The 19,441-nt window shown below is 42.8% G+C and overlaps 1 protein-coding gene across 2 annotated transcripts in view; it reads left to right on the top strand.

Moving 5' to 3' along the window:
- Positions 1 to 17,812, top strand: part of CEMIP (cell migration inducing hyaluronidase 1) — a 61,875-nt gene extending 44,063 nt beyond the window's left edge. For both annotated transcript variants that reach the window (XM_010717463.3, XM_010717462.2), the window contains exons 18-29: positions 1,905 to 2,036; positions 3,972 to 4,007; positions 4,090 to 4,245; positions 5,456 to 5,636; positions 7,128 to 7,343; positions 8,218 to 8,429; positions 8,897 to 9,082; positions 9,782 to 9,986; positions 10,764 to 10,850; positions 11,087 to 11,244; positions 13,522 to 13,622; positions 14,238 to 17,812. In XM_010717463.3, coding sequence (XP_010715765.1) covers positions 1,905 to 2,036; positions 3,972 to 4,007; positions 4,090 to 4,245; positions 5,456 to 5,636; positions 7,128 to 7,343; positions 8,218 to 8,429; positions 8,897 to 9,082; positions 9,782 to 9,986; positions 10,764 to 10,850; positions 11,087 to 11,244; positions 13,522 to 13,622; positions 14,238 to 14,365 — 1,798 coding nt within the window. In that variant the 3' untranslated portion in view covers positions 14,366 to 17,812. The remainder of the gene's footprint in view (positions 1 to 1,904; positions 2,037 to 3,971; positions 4,008 to 4,089; positions 4,246 to 5,455; positions 5,637 to 7,127; positions 7,344 to 8,217; positions 8,430 to 8,896; positions 9,083 to 9,781; positions 9,987 to 10,763; positions 10,851 to 11,086; positions 11,245 to 13,521; positions 13,623 to 14,237) is intronic.
- Positions 17,813 to 19,441: the final 1,629 nt, after the last annotated feature.

Genomic DNA, 19,441 nt, shown 5'->3' with positions numbered 1-19,441 from the left:
AGCCTTCTCTGCAAATACCTCTAAATTCTCTTGAGAACCTGATGCTGCTTCTCCAGATAGCTGAACGCGTGCCTTGGGAAACTGCTGGTTGCCACAGGCACAGTAAGGGATTACAAAAGGCAATTTGTCCCTTGCCCTACAAGGGAGGAATGACCCCTGGAAGCCAAGAAATTCAATATGCAGTCATGCTTGTGCTTGGTGATTACCCAGCAGTACGGGCTGCAGCTCAGATTATTTGTACTGCTTTCCACTTTTCACTTGTTGAGACTGAAAGACTGATTAAGTGATTATAGCTACACTGGCCAGGGCAGTCTTGGACATAGGCTGGGCAGTTACAAAGCTGGAGAGATTATTCTGCATTCAGTTACAGCATTAAGTATCTGGGCAAAAGACTGTACCCTGTAGTGTTATTCCAGATATTCACATGGATGTGAATGAAACTGGAAATCTATCTCAAAATATCTGTATTTAACCATGTCTAGGGAATTCACAAGGGCTGATACTAAATCTCTCTCTGAAAGCAAATTCGTAGTGATGAAGCTGCCAAAGTAATATTCATTTACTGGAACCCTATCAGCCCGATGCTCAGATTTAGATTGATATGATGGCTTATTAAGCAGAGCAAGAGCTATTGAATATCTGTTAGCAATTTGACAGCTTGGTCTCGCTACCCATTGGTGAGGCATGAATTTTAATCTCTGGACCATCCGCTGCTGGCACTGAGTTGAATGCTCAGCTGTCAGGTTCTCTAAGCTGTGCCGAGCTGATGGGAGATGCTCCTTCAGCAGCAAAAGGGAAAGATCCTGGGTGAATGGCAGCCAAGCTCAGCAGCGCCAAATCCTTGCTTGGATGCTCTTGCCTGAGTGGAGGCAGAAGGGCAGCAGAGGTCACATTTTGCTGCAGCTTCCACTTGTGTCTGCTTTTTCCTTGTCTCAGGCCAGTATTTCATCATCACTGAGAACTTCAGAGCTAGAAAATCTTTTATTTGTCCTGAGCAATGTGTGGTGGGAATAGCAGAGGAGCTGCTCTCAGCCTCTCTCCAAGATACTTTAGTTCCTTTTAACAAGGAGGAAGAATTCTCATTGCCACAACGTAGCCTCCTAAAGGTTAGGAGGAAGGATGCTCAAAACAGGGGAGAAAAGAGTATTTAGCTAAACAAGAGTGTGCTAAAGGGCAGGAGCACGTCTTCTGTGAAGAAAGATTGAGGGAGTTGGGCTTGTTCAGCTTGGAGAAGAGGAGGCTCTGGGGAGACCTCATTGTGGCCTTCCAGTACATGAAGGGAGCGTATAAACAGGAGAAGGACCAAATTTTTACACAATCTGATAGTGATAGGACAAGGGGGAATGGTTTCAAACTGACAGAGGGAAAATTTAGATTAGATGCTGGGAGGAAATTCTTTACTCAGAGAATGGTGAGGCACTGGCCCAGCTGCCCAGAGCTGGGCAGTGGGTGCCCCATCCCTGGAGGTGTCCAAGGCCAAGTTGTGTGGGGCCCTGAGCAGCCTGAGCTGGTGGATGGCAACCAGCCCACGGCAGGGGGTTGGGGCTGAGTGGGCTGTAAGGTCCCCTCCGACCTAAGCCATTCTATGAACAGTAAAGGATTAAAAAATATCTCCGACTTTTGGGAGCAATAATAAACTTTCCATGCTTTCAGCAATATATCAGCCATACAATAATGGCGAGGTGAAAGGAAACTTGGAGCAGGTCTTTACAACAGCCTCGCCTGGACCAGCTGTCCCTTGGCAGAGGACTCTGGCCACCACTGCTTGCCTAGACACACTGCTTGGGTGGACTGTTGTCCCAGAGCCGCTCTCAGCTAGCAGAAACCAGATGTTTAGCAGGGCTGTAGACCGAGCAAGGCTGCCTTCCCTTGCCAACGTTCCTTCTCTCTCCTTCTGGTTGCAGATACAGCCCACACAAAGACGCTGATCCTTTGAAGCCCAGGGAACCTGCAATAATTGAGCGCTTTATTGCCTACAAGAACCAGGATCACGGGGCCTGGCTGCGGGGCGGAGATGTGTGGCTGGACAACTGCCAGTGAGTTTTGCCTTATTTCAACTCTCAGAGTTCAGCCCGGTGTTTATGGCGAGCATAGCTGTGGTTCAGACTATTTATACCGCTTTGCACCTTTCGTATGGCCAAGATTGAAATAAAGATGAAACATTAATTACGTAAACCCAGGCATTATTTTACACAAAGAAAACCTGTTTTTGTTTGAACTGAAGATCTCTGAGGTTGTTGGGGGTTTTTTTTGTGTGTGTGTGATTCTGACCGGCATTCAAAATGATAATGTGCAAACACACATGCACCAATGCAAATAACAGCACCTTTTTTTACATGAAAAATGAGGTGCTTCAGAAAGAGAGCAGCAAAATCCACCACCTCCCCTGGCCGAGCCTGGTAACAGATCAGCTTTATGTGGTTGGCCGTTATGCTGAATAAGCTGGTAGTGGGGCAGACATGAAACTATGCATCACAGCAGCACGGCAGAGAAACTGGGCACGTGTGTCTTGTGCTCTTTCAGGGCCATTTCCTGCGCTGGTCAGAACAGATATTTCTTTTGCAGTGGAAAACAGATGATCATCTGCATTTTCTTCTGCTGAGCCAGGTTCTTGATATCAACCACAAAGAAGAAAGGAGAAAAAGGAAAAAGCTACTTTACAAGGCATATTGTGATAACCGTGCCACGGGTATCTGCCTCAGCATTATCTGGTGTCCAATTGCTGGCAGGGCTGCCTTACCTCACAGTGACCCAAACCTTGTGGGCTGGCTCTGGCAACCTGTCAGATTGGTGAGAACAAGATTGTGGCAGAACACTCTGAAAGGTGATGCTGAGCCTCCTGTCTGTGCTTCCTGGGAGCTTAGGAGCCAGGGATACCTCAGGCACACCGTGACCAACAAGATGTATTTGCAGATCTCTTGCATGTCATGTAAAGTTTGTGTTGTTGAGTGCCACAGACAGAGGATACCATGTTCTGAGTGAATTACCTTGCTTTATGAGCTTCCAGTAGTGATCTTATGGGTGTATCAGAATTCAAGGAAGCGGCTTGTAAACCATAATTGTCTTTATGGCCACAGTAATTTCCGTTTCTGTTGCTACAGTAAGACTTATGTATTGCATTAACAAAACAAATGTTGATACGGCATGCAGTGTACGTTTTATGGGGCCGCAGATATTAAAGGGAAGGCGATGCTGTGTCATGGACTGCCACCTAGAGACAGGAGCAGGACAAGGCAGAGCTGGGTTTTACTCGGCTCTGCACTGGTGGCTTTAATGTATGGGAGAGATGGGTGATAGAGGCGTTTATATACTGGTGTAAATACCATCAAGATACTAACTCAAACTATTGTATTACTCATAGCCTCCCTGTAAGCTGGAGGCCTGGATCAGAAGTTGTCATCATATCTAAAAGCTTTAGAATGTCAGCAAAATTAGAGAACATTGCCATTTTTCGTTTTTAATAAGGAAGGCCTGGTCTCTGTCTTCCTGTTAGTGAAAGAGAAGCAAAGCTGCTTTTATAACATTTCCCCTTGTAGAGTTATGTCATGAAAGCAGCGTGTGAGGCACAAACACAGGGAAGCACAGAGGAGAGTGTAAGGCAAAATATTATTAAATAATAAAAACTATTTGAAGGGAGAGATAAACGTTGATTTTTTTACCTAACAGTGAAAAGAGCATGGTCATTAGATACAGGGGAAGAGCATTATCAGACAAGTAAATAACGGCCAGCAGTCACAGCCATAATTCCCACTTGGAGCAATCAGCTTCATGTCTACTGCTTCATGTGACCCATGTGTACTACATGATGTACCAAAAAAAATTCTCCCAAACAGGAACAAACATGAAAAATCTTGAGTTCTCCCATGACTACTGTTTGGTAACTAAGCCCATCTGCCCTCTACCTCAATGGTTGTACGTTGACATGACTAAACAAATAAAACCCTTCTGACGCACCTCTCTTCTCTTGGCAGATTTGCAGACAACGGCATTGGGCTGACCCTGGCAAGGTAAGTGTCACACAGCTGGTGCTCAGCCTGGGGCACGGAGATGGTGTGAGCAGCCTTTCACTTCTAGCCCTTTCCTTTCTAGCGGTGGGACCTTCCCTCACGATGATGGGTCAAAGCAAGAAATCAAGAACAGCTTGTTTGTTGGTGAGAGTGGAAACCTGGGCACTGAGACAATGGACAATGAGATCTGGGGACCTGGAGGCCTGGATCACAGAGGCAGGACCCTGCCCATCGGCCCGTAAGTTCAGCTCAGTACATCATCACACTCACTGTTTCCACTCTCAATACCAGCTCCAGCACAGAGTGGTTTCTTCAGCACAGTTTGATTTTGTAACTTGCACACAAAGGATTTTGGTTCCACGCCTCTCAATCCCAAAGTCCTTGCCCAGATGTAGTTACAGAGCTCAGCACTACACTATTACAGCTGCGCTACAGGAATTTGATTCCTTCATTAAGTAGTTTCAAAACATCCAGAGAACTTTGTGTGTGGTCTCTTCTTTAGTTCTACAGATCGATTTGCATGTGAAGTAATGTTTTGCTGTTGTTCCTGAAAGCATAGTTATCCTAATGGTAGCTCTGTGGTGACCAAACAGCTCAGCTGATGTTTTTCTGCCACGTTATGTGTCTCAGCTTTGTTTTTTGGTAGTGATGCAATAGGTTTTTATAGTGATAATGAAAAGCCTAGGACTCTCCTAAATGTCCTTTCCACTTAAATAAATGGGCATATATCATTGTTAGTGTTGAGTGCTGAAACTCACAATGGCAGAACTGTGAACTTGCCACCATTCATACGAGCAAGGGATCAAACTGGTTTACTATAAGTGAAATATGAAATATCTTCTCCTCTTCAGGAGTTTAAACATCACATTCACTTAATGTTAAAATACTGTCATCTTTACCTTGCAGCTTCTATCAGGAAAGGCTCTATTTTAATAAGGTTTCACAAGTTTGTGCTCCCTCAATTGTTTTCAACCTGATTGGTGAGATCTTTCCTTGTTTTCAAATTCATTTTTACTGCATTTGAGTTGCACTGTTTCTCCTCGAGTTGGAGAAAGATGTGCTGGTACTTTCCCAAGGAGTTGTGCTGACCTGAGGAGTTTCAGGTTTCGCTGCTGCAGAACTCATTTGTGATGGCCGGCATGAATTTATTCATTTCTAGGTCAGTGCCTTAGCATTGCTCTAAGTTCCTTCCCTTGAGGAGTGCAGACTAAATAAACACGATCAGTCTCAGACATGAGAGAACTTGAGATGAACTTGCAAAGTTAAGAAGACTTCACAGACCTAAAAGGCAGGGAAATCCCTTCTCTTCCAAAACACTAACTCAGGAGCAAGTAAAAAAAAAAAAAAGACAGCAGCTGAGAATCAGGACTGTCCACGTCCAGAACACATTGTCAACCTCATGCCTATGTCATGATTGTGTTTCTCTGTCTCTTTCCAATGTGTTTTAGGAATTTTCCCATTCGAGGAATTCAGTTCTACGATGGCCCAATCAATGTCCAGAACTGCACCTTCCGCAAATTTGCTGCCCTGGACGGTCGGCACACGAGTGCCTTGGCCTTCAGGCTCAACAATGCCTGGCAGAGCTGCCCAAACAACAACGTCACTGACATTCATTTTGAAGAGGTCCCTGTGAGTTATCCTTCCCAGCAAGGCCTGTCAGTTGGCTTGGAAGTGGGTTTATGGGCAAAAAGGGTGTAACGGAGAAAACAGAAGTTCTGCAAGAGCTGCCCGTTGTCTTTGCCAGAAGCAAAGAGAATGGCAGCTGAGAAAGTAGGATAGATGAAATAATAAGCAAATCTGGTTTGCAGCAAACCAGAAGTATAAAAAAAAAATAGTGGCATCAAGTGAAAATCACTTCCATTCTTGTGTGGGTCAGAAACTGTTAAAATAGAGAGAAGAATCTGCACATGGACTCCAGTTCTGCAGACATAAATGAGAGCAGAACCCAGCCAAAAAGAGGCTGACAAATGCTGAGTTACAATATGAACTTCTGGGTGCTGCTCTGAACCTCATCTGGGGGTCTGTGCTTTTAGAGTTATTTCTGTGTTTGCTTGCACAAATATGAGCGAACTCATTGCTAATGTTCACCTCTAGCAGCTGTTAAATCCAACTGCCAAACATGACAAACAAATAAATAAAGTGGTTGGGAGTAAAGTTATTTGGGTTGCTTAACTTTCAGAAAGTTAGCAGACTTGCTCAGATGTGAGGAAAAGTGCTGACTGGTTGGTGGTCCTTGTGCCAAATAGGATGGGAAAGGCAAAATTCCCCTAAAAGTGTTGATCTGTCACCCTCTTATGTCGCACCAAGCAGGCTGGTGACATGACATTTATTTATGCTGGATAAAAATACCAGTCAGAAGTTGCCTGAGCAGTCATTCCCCAAAGGAGGTCGCTGACTTTTCCCAGCATCAGTATGACTTTATGTGGCTTTGGAACCTTAAAAATATATTAGCAGACAATGAGTGAAGTGGCCTTAGTGAAATTTCTCTGTCTCCTGAACCTTCCTCCAGAATTTTAAAACAAACCTTCTCGTTGCTACAGCTGCAATTCTAGTTGTTTTAGCCTTTCCACTGAGGTCAACAGAAAAATCTGTGTCTGCTCTGTCTGACAAATCAGACACACCTTTAAGGAGCATGACCCAGCTCTACACTAACTTCAGGCTTAACGAAGAGGCAGCGTGCAGGTAAAGGAGAGGAAAAGCTAACAGTCCTGCACCAAATGGCACTGATGTTTCTGCCAACTAACAAGACCAACTCAATTAAAAATGATTTTGATGCTTTCATCTGTGGGTGCTCCGTTTCAGAAGTTAATAGTTCTATTAACATGTAAATGTTCTCTCGGAACACCTGCCACTCCAAACTTCATCTGGAGGCATGGAGCTTCAGTGCCATTGAACATCAGGCCTGCAGTGTGTCCTGCTGAGCAGCCAAAAATCCATGGCTGTTTGAAGAATGATGATATTAGTGCATACGCTGATTTCATCATATATTAGTTTGCCCCCAGAGCCAACAATCTTTCTGGTCTGTTGAACCATTTCAGTGACCACAGCTGTCCTTTGCTTTGTACTGAAAGTGATTAATTCCTTTCTGGTGACATGAATGTGTCTCACTATTTTGTTTAGATTACCTCAAGGGTCTTCTTTGGAGAACCTGGACCCTGGTTCAATGATCTGGATATGGATGGTGATAAAACATCTGTTTTTCATGATGTAGATGGTTCTGTGTCTGAATATCCAGGCTCTTACCTGATAAAAGAAGATAACTGGTTAATCAAACACCCAGACTGCATTGATGTGCCTGACTGGAGGGGTTCTATCTGCAGTGGACACTACGCACAGGTAAAGCTGCTTAATTTGATGTATCATCATCACTTTAATTATCTTGGCATTGTAAAGCATGACTTCTAGAAATGTGCTTTCTACAGAGTGCTCAGGGTTTAACTGCGTGTGTGCGCAGGAGGTTTTGAATACAAAGATCTTGTGCTTTGATTTGGACACTTTGAGCTGAAGCAGCTTTTACCCCACAAGCACTAGCAGATTAATATTCATAAATCTACCAGCTACTGGGTAAGGAAGGGTTATTTCCTCTCACTTCAAGGAGGGAAGTGCTGCCCACAGTACTATGGTAAGTGTGCTGAGGAGTCAAAATTAGACTTCAGCTCTCATGGTCTTTCATCATCCTGTTGAGTAACCACCAAACCATTCTTCCCACCATGTGAGCTCTCACCCTGCTGTCTGGAGAGAGTCCTTGTTTTTCTCTGTTTTTTTTTTTGTTCTTAGAGAGTGTTGGGAGTGTTGCTTTTTCAGCGTAGTGCCACTAAAGTCAAGCTGTAACCACTGGGCTGGTTTTCCTTCTCAAATCCAGACAGAAGGGTCCTTGTTTAACACAAGTCAGATGTCCCACAGTATTAATGTTTTCCATTAATACTTCAGCTCTACTGTAGGCCTATCTGGGGCCTTAACTGAAATACTTAAATAAGGAAATGATCTTCATATTTCTCCATTTTTAATTTTTTATTAAAAAAAACACCAAAACAGTCTATTTTTTTAAAAAAAGAAAGAAGCTGAAGAAACGGAATGTACGTTTTAAGTGTATGGTGTACAGGTCACTGTTGAAGTGACTGACCTCACACAAGTTCACAGCTGTAGAGTAGCTGAACCTCTAATGTTTTACTGTAATTCATTAACCACTTGATGATCTTTTTTCATCCAGATATACATCCAAGCCTACAAGCCAGCCAATCTCAAAATGAAAATAATAAAAAATGACTACCACAATCACCCACTCTACTTGGAAGGGGCTTTGAGCAAAAGCACTCATTACCAGCAATATCAGCCAGTTATAACTCTGAGGAAAGGCTACACCATTCACTGGGACAAGACAGCCCCTGAAGAGCTGACCATATGGCTCATCAACTTCAACAAGTGAGTGATCCAACTGAATTCCAACATTCCAGCTCAATAATGTAACTGCACATTTTTAACGGGTGAGGTCATTGCTGTGTGAACTCTTCTAGAATTAACATAATTGTTCCAGGAACTCCTTTGAGTTCACCATCTTTTCATTTGACATCTCAGATTCCTGTTTGCTCCTTGGGGAAGCCCTGAAAGATAACACAGTTCATTTTTAGAAGCCTAGATAATTCATTCCTGGTGCATAGAAGTCAGAGGTGTAGAAGTCAGGAGCAGATCTGACCCCTGTTGCTTAACCACCCCATAGAGGTTATGTCTAATTTACATTGCATCGATTGATCCCCAGCCATTAAAATGTTAACTGGCCAGGAAAAGAATAAGTGAATTTTGGAGTGAATTATTTAGTTTGGCTTTTAACATGCACAGGAAAATAATAGTAATGCATTGACTTGTTACAACCTGAGTCTTTGCTATTTCAGGAACGACTGGATCCAAGTAGGGTTTTGTTATCCTAAAGGGACGACATTTTCCATTCTCTCAGACATCCACAATCGTCTCTTGAAGAAAACAATCAAAACTGGAACCTTCTATAGAGTATCTCAAATGGAGAAACTGGAGTACAGATATCCTAGCAAAGGCTACTACTACTGGGATGAGGACACTGGGTAAGGAAATGGCCCTTGATGATTTGGACACCCTTTTGAGAAAGCTGCTGGAATTCTGAGCTGTTTGGCGAATGCCATCAGTTGGGATCACAGCAAAACCAGAAATTCTTTCTGGGAATGTGACCAGCCTTTAATTTTCTTATGACTCCCATGGCTGCCAGTCATTTGCAGACCATGCTGTGCTGTCCTGCCAGTTCCTCTGGGAAATGCTTTGCTAAGTGAATACAAATTAGGAAGAAAAAAAAAGTGCAGACCATAGTAGTGAACTGGAGATACACCCAACCTTTTTTGTTTTGAACAGCAACCATTTATAAGACCTAAGACAGGGAGGCACAATAACAAAGAATGCAAAGACTGTTGTTTTCTTTTACAGAACTAAGAAAATGTGAAAGAGACCTAAAGAAAGAGATCTGAAATACAAACTATGTATTTCTGTGTAAATGGACATTATAAAATAGAGCTCTAAGGCAGTTCAGATGTCAGCTGACCTCTCCTAGGTTTCCTGACTTTCCCAAAACATTTTTGAGATGCAGACATCCTTTTAAATGTATGTAACATGTTTATTGTTATAAACTCTTGAAACCAGCACAGAGGGTTTTCCACACGTTATTGCAAAGTATTAGGAAGTAGTCCACTGAACCTTAGTCACTTTTTGCATTGAACTCAAGGATGCTCTTCACTTTTCTCCCTTACGTACAGGCTGCTGTTTCTGAAACTTAAAGCTCAAAATGAGAAGGAGAAATTTGCTTTCTGCTCTGTCAAAGGCTGTGAACGAGTAAGGATCAAAGCTATGATTCCGAAGACTGCTGGTGTCAGTGACTGTCAAGCCATGGCTTATCCCAAGTACATTGAGACGCCTGTAGTAGAAGTGCCAATGCCTAAGAAGCTATCTACTGTACAGCTGGTAAAGTAGTTGATTTCCTATGACAAAATTATCTGTTATTCTAGCACATATTGTTCCTCTACTAATGAAAAGACTTTGTAATGGATTCAGTATATTTCATGCCTGTTTTTATGAAATGGATCAGACATGAGAAATTGTACGAAACAGATTCTTGCAAGTGCCAAGTATGAAGGTCTTCAAGCAGTTCAGGACTTCAGCTGAAGTTAAATGTCCAGTCTTTTGAGTCTCTGTTGGGAAGTGCTGTGCTTAAAAGCATAGGATAAATAGTGGTGAGCTGGAAGAGAGCTTGGTCCAGGGAATGTGATGCTGGAGAGATGCAAGTTGTCTTTCTTGGCCTCCCACTCCTCCAAGATATACAGGACAACAGCAGTAGACAGCAGATTGAGCAGCTGAGTGTCTCCTTTGTATATAGGATTCTGCACAACGCTGTGTGTCCTATATTCTGTCCAGTCTGAATCTGAGGGGAAGAAGGATATTTATCTCATCACCCTTGAAGCAGGAAATCATAGCAAAGCCTCAGAGAACTGTGTATAAGCACCACGAAGTGAGAATCACAGTCAGCCATTTGGTGAAACAATTTAGATGTGGACAGGATGAGCAGAGAGGTTGCCATTGTGCCCGGTCTCATTAGGAATGCAATTTTGACAAGTCACAGCTCATTATGAAGCTGTCGTCTTGACTGAATTTTGTAGTTTAAAATGTTTACTGAAGATGCAGCACTCAGGTAATGGACACCCACATTAAAAACTCTTTTTTTCTCTCTTTTTTTCGGAACAGAAAACAAAGGACCACCTACTAGAAGTGAAAATAGAAACTTATAAGAAACAGTACTTCCACCTGAAGGATGACTATGCATACATCGAGGTAAATGGGTCTTCTCAGTAAACTTTATGGGACAAAAGAGTTGAGTCACTTTTCCTTTGAATTTTACAAAAAATAATTAAAAAAAGCAGGTCAGCTTGGCCTCAGAGATCTGGAATTCTGCCCTTTGGTGTAATAAGCAGTCCCCTAATTCAAAGCTATTAGTGCTTCTTAGAGATGATTATTTTGCATTTGTGTTTCTTCAATAAACTGATAATGTTCCTTCCCCCCTCCCACAGGTTGATGGTGTAAGGTATTTCCTCACCGAAGAGGGTATTCAGCTGATAGTGATTGATGGACATCATGGGAAAGTAGTTGATCGAGTAACATTCAAAAACTCAATTCTACAAGGAATCCCAGCGCAGATAGAAAACTATGTCAACAACATCAGAAATCAGTGAGTAATTTGGTGCTGGTAAGGCATAGCATATAAGAATGCTGTACAACACATCTTTTTGTGGTTTTGGTCACCTATCATGGATCAGACTGACTGAGCTAACAGTGTGCTTTTGTACCTGCTGACTTTGAGTCCAAATGTGAGCAGGACATGCAGGCAGCTGAGGGTGCAGTGTGTGATTTAGGAACTGATTGAGTCTCCAGTAAGCTACATTTGATTAATAAACTGCAGATCCACACTGATGCTGTGGGTTAGAGATAACAGAAGGCTTAAGTTCAGAAATAAACTAAAGCACATATTGGTACAGATGTGTACAGTTTACATTTTCCTACTGCCTGCACAGTTTCTCAAATAGCAGAAAATCCTGCTAATAAAATCTTTGCATCTGTCCCCTACCCAAACTTAAGGTCTCTGCTTCATTTTTTAAAGTATGGGCACCCAGAAATGCAGAGTTTTTCAGGTGGGTGCTGATTACCCACCAGATGTTCTTGCATACGGGAGAACGGTGGGTTTGTTTGCTGGAATAGTGAAGGAAACAGCATCAGAAGTCCTTTATCCAAAGTGGTTGTTCCTACAGTGGTTTGTGGAGTGCTGTGGGAAATGAATACCTTTCCTTGCTATGAAATCTGTTTTGATTTGAAAACCACAACATAACATTTGATACAAATGTGATTGCTTTGCTGATGAGCCACCTGGTGGGCAGATTGATAGGGTTGGCTATTCTAGGATTTATTCTACAGACTTGAAGGAAGTTTTATCATGGTACCACGCTTGTCAACACAAAAAATGTTTTAAATTCTAAAGGTTGCAAAAAACACGTCAAGTGGTTACTGCAGAAAAGCGTGCTAGTTACTCACTTTTCTTTCGTTAAACAAAGAAAAAAGGACCCATCGTTCTTTGCTAAAAAGTGCAATTGTAAACCTGTCTAAAGCCTGCTGCTTGGGTTCTTTCTTACTTTAGAGGATGAGTTGTAATTAGGCTTTAGGTGCATTTAAGTCAAGCTGAGCCTCACTGTTTCATCTTGATGAGTGTTAGAACTGGATTAGGATTGGAATTAGGATTAGGGTTAGAATTAGGACTGGAACTGTATGCAAAACAGCCAGCACCTCGGGTATCACTCAGCTGTGTGTCTTTGCCAGGGCTGAAAACTCAAAACATTCTTCTCTTTTAACCAAAAGCTTTCCCAGCCCTCCCCCTGCCGGCCTTTCCAATCCCATCAGGCAAAGACTTCAGCTATGACCCTGAAACTCCTTTAATCCTTTTGCTGCACGAGGTGCCATCCAACTGCAGGTGGGCACCATGCAGTTGGAGGGACAGGACAGCTCTCTGCCCTCTGCAGCACAGAGTCCAGAATGTCTTGCCAGCCTCTCATCAAGATACTGTTCAAAAAGCTTTTAAATAGGTGTATAGCTTTGTGGATGTGAGAGGAGGTGCTTCTAGCAATAAGTCTTTCAGTTCATCTGAGCAATTCTCTTCAGGCCAAATTCCATTTTTTTTAACCAAAAAATCAATTTTTGCTAAGTTCCCCAGGAGTAAGAAAACAAAACATTAACTGGACTTATTTTAAAGAAGACACCTAATAGAAATTAAAGATTTTACTGAACTGAAAGTAGAAAAAAGAGCATTCACAAAGCAGCCCAGCAGTGCAACCCATGGATTATTTAACACATCAGGTTTTCTATAGGAGGAAACCCAATGGATCATAATTCTTTTACTTCTCTTTTGCCACCACCCAGTGCTGTTTTCCCCTGAACAGTTCCATATAAAGTGCAGCTGTTTGGGTCTAACTGCAGCACTCAGTTCAGGGTTGGAGCTCTGCAGGCACTGCTGCAAAATTAATTTTAGCAACTTGTGTCCACTGTGATGCCGAAAGCAGGCCCAACAAGGCTCTTGTTTTGCAGCACTGCAAATGCCAGTTGAGTCAGACAAGCTTCAGTCATGGAAACCTGCAAGATGGAATGAAATTATTTCATCTAGGCAGGTGTTCAATTATTCTGCCTCACAGATATGCAAGAATGGCATCCCAGCTCTACTAAATGTCATAGCAAAACTTCCAGTAATAACTAAAAAAAAAAAAAAAAAAAAAAAAGAGGAATTCTGTCTGCTTCCTAATAGGTTTTGTTGTCAGCATTGGCAAAAGCCATTAAAGCAGAAAGCATTGCAGCTCGTAGGTGACTTGGGGTTGCACAGACAGGGGTTACCAGAGCTCCAGCCAGAAAAGCAAGGAATGGTTCCTAACTCCTCACCTCTTTATAAATGACTTTTTGTTTCCTTCAGCTCTATAGTGCTGGTGACATCTAAAGGAAGATTCATTTCAAGAGGACCATGGACTAAAGTACTGGAGAAACTTGGAGCTGAAAAAGATTTTAGTTTAAAAGGTATCAGCTTCTAAAAAACACAGTTCTAAAAAACTTTTGATTATTTCCCTATGTGGTTCCCATAGAGGCACCTTTTCTGGGCTCCTAAACTTCACCTTGCCTATCCTATCAGCATGTGCTCAGACATCCTGGGAGAAGACATTTGCTTACTGGGAAAGGTTGTATCTACTGCAGCGTTAAGTGCAGTAGATTTACTGCAGCAATCAAGTGTCTTGATTATAAAGCATCACATACTGCACTGGTATATAATTCTTCCATGCATATAGCTCTGGTCAGCTCTAACTGCAAACCTTTTTTTCCTGAGCATATGCAAACAAGCAAACAACAATGCCTTCAACTGTCGGCTCTGAAGGGGGTTTCCTGGTCTCTTTCTTCTCTGCTCTGTATCTCACAGTGGCTACTGTTAATTAATGGAAGCACAGAAGTTATGTATACAATTTTAATTAAACCTGATATGGAAAATATTTCTTTAATACCTCGGTAATGCATTATCAGCAACATTTATATGCACATTTGTGCTCCTGACCACCTGCATTGGTCCAGCAGTCTGGGTGTATGTGGGTGTCTCTGTTTGCAGCCCTGATACACTTCTAATCTATCTGCTCTGATTTGCAGAAAAAATGGCTTTTGTTGGATTCAAAGGCAGCTTCCGTCCTGTCTGGGTGAAGCTGGTCACTAACGAGGACTCAGCTAAAATCTACCAAGCACTGCCAATTCCTGTGGTGAAGAAAATGAAGTTATGAGGACGCAAAGCTTTGCCTTCTGGCTGCCAGCACTGCCCCACTGGGATGGACTACTGACTGTTCATGACAGGCACATTACAGTGTGCTCCAGAAGTGTAGCGTTTTGTTGTTGTTGTTGTTCGAAAAAGAAATCTTACTGTAAGTAGCTAAAGTGGCCGCATGTGATGGAAACGCATTCCTCTGTGATCAGCGCGTGTTCTGTGATCGTCGGCACTTCGCCAGTTGACTTCCATTGATGTTGACGCTCATGTCACTAAGCAAGGTTTGACCTGATCTGCAAGCTGCTGGTTTTAGCAGCACGCCTATGGTGTGTTGTCTCTGGAAAGGTGAGCTCTAGGGCTAAAGGCCACTGAGGATTGTTGTTTGTACCAACCTCTAACTTGTCCAAACAGTTTTCTTTCCCCCTGGAGTAACCAGCCAACTCAAAGCCTGGTTGAAAATCTAAGGTAGAAAGTGTGGATTTGAATGACTACTTAAATGCTAGGAAATATAACTGGACAGCAAGACTTTACCTTAAATTTTCTCTGACAACTTATCAAGCTCTTTGGGATCTGTGTTTTATGTATGTGGCACATAGTTGGGGAAGAGAGGGGAGAGGAGCAAAGCAAGTATGCAAGAAGAGACTGATGCAACCACATCCTTCTGCTTGTTCAGAAAACTGTGGTTCTCCTGTAGCTTCAGTTCTTTTAATAGAGGTTTCTCAAATGGTAGGTTTTCCTTCAATCAGCAGCCATAGTCTAGAAGGAAAGACCTGTCAGCACCAACACTTCCAGCCCTTTCCCTTCAGTCCGACCATATAGATATTCAGGACCAATCTAGAAGGTGTATTGTAGACAGCCAAAAAGGGCATCCTGTTCAAGATTTCCAGTTCTCAGCTGGGAATACTGAGACTTGTGTTTCTCAGCTACAAATGCGTTGAGCAGCACTTACCTTTCCAGATTGGGTCAGTCTCTTGGGCGTTGCTCTCCAGCCAAGTCCTTGGCCTTTGGGCCATGAGTATCTTAACCTTCTGGAAGAGTTATGTGAAATCTGAGTGGAAGGTGGCAGAGGTAGAAACTTTTGAGGTCTTACCAGATAGCTGAAGAATTAGACTGGATATCCCATATGCTAGTTGGATGTTGTGTACCTGCTTCCCCCTTCCTTCAAAGCATTAGGCTGGCAATGAAGGCAGAACAGTGAGAGTCAGGACTCCTGCACAGACATCTCCTGAAGGTGGAAAATTAAGCATTGTCTTGTAAAATATTTTAAGCACTTCTGATGTTCAGTGATGTTTCTGTTTGTTGCTCAGAAATGCCATGAAAGCGTATGCAGAGGCAGTGGTTGTTATAAGGAGGTTTAAGACAGAAGTTTTAAAAGTAAATATGAAAGTCAATTTTCCCAGTATCTGGGTTTGTTTCCCCTCTTTGTCTCTCTCTGCCCACATTGCTACAGAAATTATTCTGACTGCTGATAATTACTTCATTCTGCTCTGTTTTAATTAGAACTCCAGTAACTAAATTGCTCCCCCCCCCTCCCACCCTACACACACACTATCCAAAATACTGTCTTTTAGCTAGAATGAAAGAGCAATGATGCTGCAGGTCATCCCACAACAGGACTGATGCTGAACTCTGTCAGCACTGTCCCTTCTTTTTAGATCAGTATCTCTGAAAGGAAAAGCAATTGTGTGAAAAAGTCAGATAGCACTGTAGGCTATATTTCCTTCCAGCCTCTCCTGGGTTTTGAAACTGGAAATGTTCTTTTCAATCTTATACCCAAGCTTTCCCTTTTCCCTTGCTTCTCAAAAGGAGCCTGTTAGTGAAGGAGCAGCACAGTTGTTTTTGGGTTTTAGGCATTTGCACTGTTTCTGGAATGGATGGACAAGTTAGTTAGGAGATGGTGGTGTTTGTTTGTTTGTTTTTTCCCCGGTGTCTTACAACGGTTTGGGGAATTTCACCCTCAAAGCAAACTCTTTCTTGAAAAGGTCCCTTTTTAGTTCAGCCATGGTGAGCCAAACTTCACTTACCTGACATTCTCTGATAGCTGAAACAGAGTCAGATCCCTGAAATCGAGAAATACACTGAAAAAAAAGTCCCTGAGAGTGTCAGGCTGGTTTATGTACACATCTTCTTTCCTATAATTGCACCTGTAGCAGTGGAGTACACGCGCTTCCACGAGATGGACCAAAGTGCGAGCATTTCTTTCATGAGCACTTGACATGGGCAGGAAAGCGAGGTTCAGAATGTACCTGGTTTGGGATCTGGTTTTCCACACCCCACTCTGTGAAGCACTGCTTCCCTGGTTGTTGGAGGCTCCCTCTATCTGTACATGTGCAGATGCCCAAAGGACCATGCCCTGGCTTCCTCAGCTACTGCAAGAGTGCTGCATTTGTGCTAGAGTTGTAGCTTCTGATTTTACAATTTTTGGAATTCTCAGGGTGAAATCACAAGACTTGGCTCTAGGAAAACTTCTTCCTAAGAAAATCTTGTCTTATTAAGAGAAGAACACTTGTAAGTAGCTCATTCTGTCATGCAAAGCTTGTCACATGGGGCCTGTTTGGAACCAGGGCTGGGTCTCATGCTGTGAATACTTAGGACAGGATCACTGCAGTCTGTAAGCCTGAGGGATAATGGAGCATCATAGCAGTGTACTGGGGCAGACACTCCTGTGAAATGCAAAGGACTCCCACTGACGTGACTCGGATGAAGTCAGTGGGTTACTCTGAAGTCACAGCTTAGCCTGATGCCGTCACCGGTCAGCAATAGTTTTGTGCCATATGATTCCTTTTTGATCTTCGACTGTTGTAGAAATTGCACGTGCACATTTTGACTAGTGAATTAACTAACTGGCTGCTTGTACTTTGTATGTCCATTTAACAGCCCCTGCACCAGCTGCAATTATCCTCTTTATAAGGTTTTATTACTGCAAATGTTCCCATCTCTGCCTACCCAGTTGCCATTGTCAGGGTGATTTTTTTTTTTGACTGTTTTTTGTTCAGACGTTTGTTTGTTTGGATGTTTGGGGTTTTTTTTGTTTTTGTTTTCGCATTCTGTTCAAATGCTTGTTTTACCTGTCGCCGAAATAGCTGGTCCTTTTTCGGGTTAGATGTATAGTGTTTTGTACATTTTCTTAGAGACTTTCCAATGAAAAAGATATATTTTCTATTTATTTATTACAATGGCACTAAGACAACTAAATTGCAGACATACGAAGCATCCTTACTGGAGTTTAGCATTGGCTAGGTTGTTAAGGAGGTCGGCAATATGGCTTTTCTGATAATCTGCTTTGCACTTGAAAGCTCTCTATGTCCGCAGAATGTGGTAATGAATTGACTGTCTGTTTTGTGGTGACAAGAGCTGTCGGGACATTCGTTCCAAAAGATTGTGGCTTACAACTGAAATAACATGTAGTTGTTTGGAGTACACAATGTTTATCAAAATAAATATTCAATGCAAGTTTCTCATTTTACTTTTGTGTCTTGCCTCTTCAGTGTACATCTGTAATGATGAGCTGGCGTTTGCTGGAATAGCTCCTTTTGCAGCCAACAATGTCCAGACCATTGCATCCAGTGCCTCAGCTTTGCTCTTAGCAGCTTGCTTTCCTGAGGAGATACAGGTGATGCAGTGTTGCTAGGTCTGAAGTGGACATCAGCCCAGGACTTGTTACATCATATGAGAGAGCTACACTGCTCCTTGGTTACATTCAAAGACAAAACCAAACGTCTTTAGTTTGCCATGTGACGACTTAGGGAGGTACTGGTGTCCTCTCAGCCCCGTATCTCCCACCCTATAAGCACACCCCTTGTTGCTGGAGGCAGGGGATGCTGTGGGATGTGAAGGGCACTGAGAGGACCCCTGCTGCTGTGGGGGCAGAGCTGTCACACTACAAGACAATGAGAAGGCTGTCAGTAGAAAGCATCAACAGACGAAGAGCACCGAGTCATTGCATATTTCCATGGGTGTGGGTGGTTAAGACGTGTATATACAACATAGATAGGAAGGTGTGTATAAGATGCATGCATATCAAGGTGTATGTGTATATTCATATTTAGCTGTACATGTATCAGCTGTGCATGTCTGAGTGTATATAAACATGTGTTTGTATACAGTATGTGCGTGTACGTGTGTGTATGAGTAGTGCACATGTGTTTACACACGTATGTTGGCACAGACAATAACATGGCTGAGCATATCTCAGATGAAGTCCTGCAGCGGTCATGTGAGAACAGAGCCAGGGTTCTTACATCAAACAGTACTGTTCAAATGGTGATGAGACATGGCAATGAGGGTGGGGAGAAAAGAGGGGATTGAAGATGGGAAGATACGGCCTTGCCCAGGGTTAGAGGATTTTAGCTGAAATGCTAAGTAACAACTTGAACCAGTGATAGAGCACCTGGTAGGAAGGCTGGGCCACCCAGGGAGCTCAGGTGCATAGAATGCAATGCATCTGAGTGAGTGGAAGGGGTGGAGCCAGAATCCACTCCTTCCCAGACCTCATTTAAGGCTTGGCAGTGGAGATGAGGTCTTCCAAGGGTAAGCAGATTTTTTTCCCCCTTTTTTTTTCCTGTTTCCAGGGCTGCTACATTTGGACTCATCCACACTTGCTGCAGCCTAGGATTTTGCTACCCTGCTATTACTGCTGCATATTCCACTGCATTATAGCGATACAGGGGTTAAGATTACAACAAACTCCATTTCTCCAATAAAAAAATGCTTTAAGTTAGAATGAAAGAGCGCAGCTTTACAAAACCCTCTATTCACTGTATGAAACGCTGGAGTTGTTCCACGCCTGTGCTTCTCTAAGCTCCCTCGCAACTCCTTCACATTATAACCACAGTTATCTCAAGTTCACACCACTATTAACAAGATTACCAGCACCAGAAAGACAAGAGCTGACAGCAAGAATAGAAAAGCAGCAGGCTCTGTGCATACAACAGGGAGGATGATTAATATCCATAAAACAATGTGAACTATGTACTATTTCGGATATTCATGAGATTTGATGAGATGGCACATTGCCAGCCTCTGCCAGCAGCACTGCAAGGACTGCAGTGCCTTCAAGTGCCTCAATCCGTATGTATGTTCAACACCAAAAACA

Source organism: Meleagris gallopavo, chromosome 12, assembly GCF_000146605.3.
Source record: "Meleagris gallopavo isolate NT-WF06-2002-E0010 breed Aviagen turkey brand Nicholas breeding stock chromosome 12, Turkey_5.1, whole genome shotgun sequence".
In the NCBI taxonomy this organism is placed as follows: Eukaryota; Metazoa; Chordata; class Aves; order Galliformes; family Phasianidae; genus Meleagris; species Meleagris gallopavo.
The sequence above is the reverse complement of the archived record's forward strand: the minus strand, read 5'-3'. Positions and strand labels throughout refer to the sequence as shown.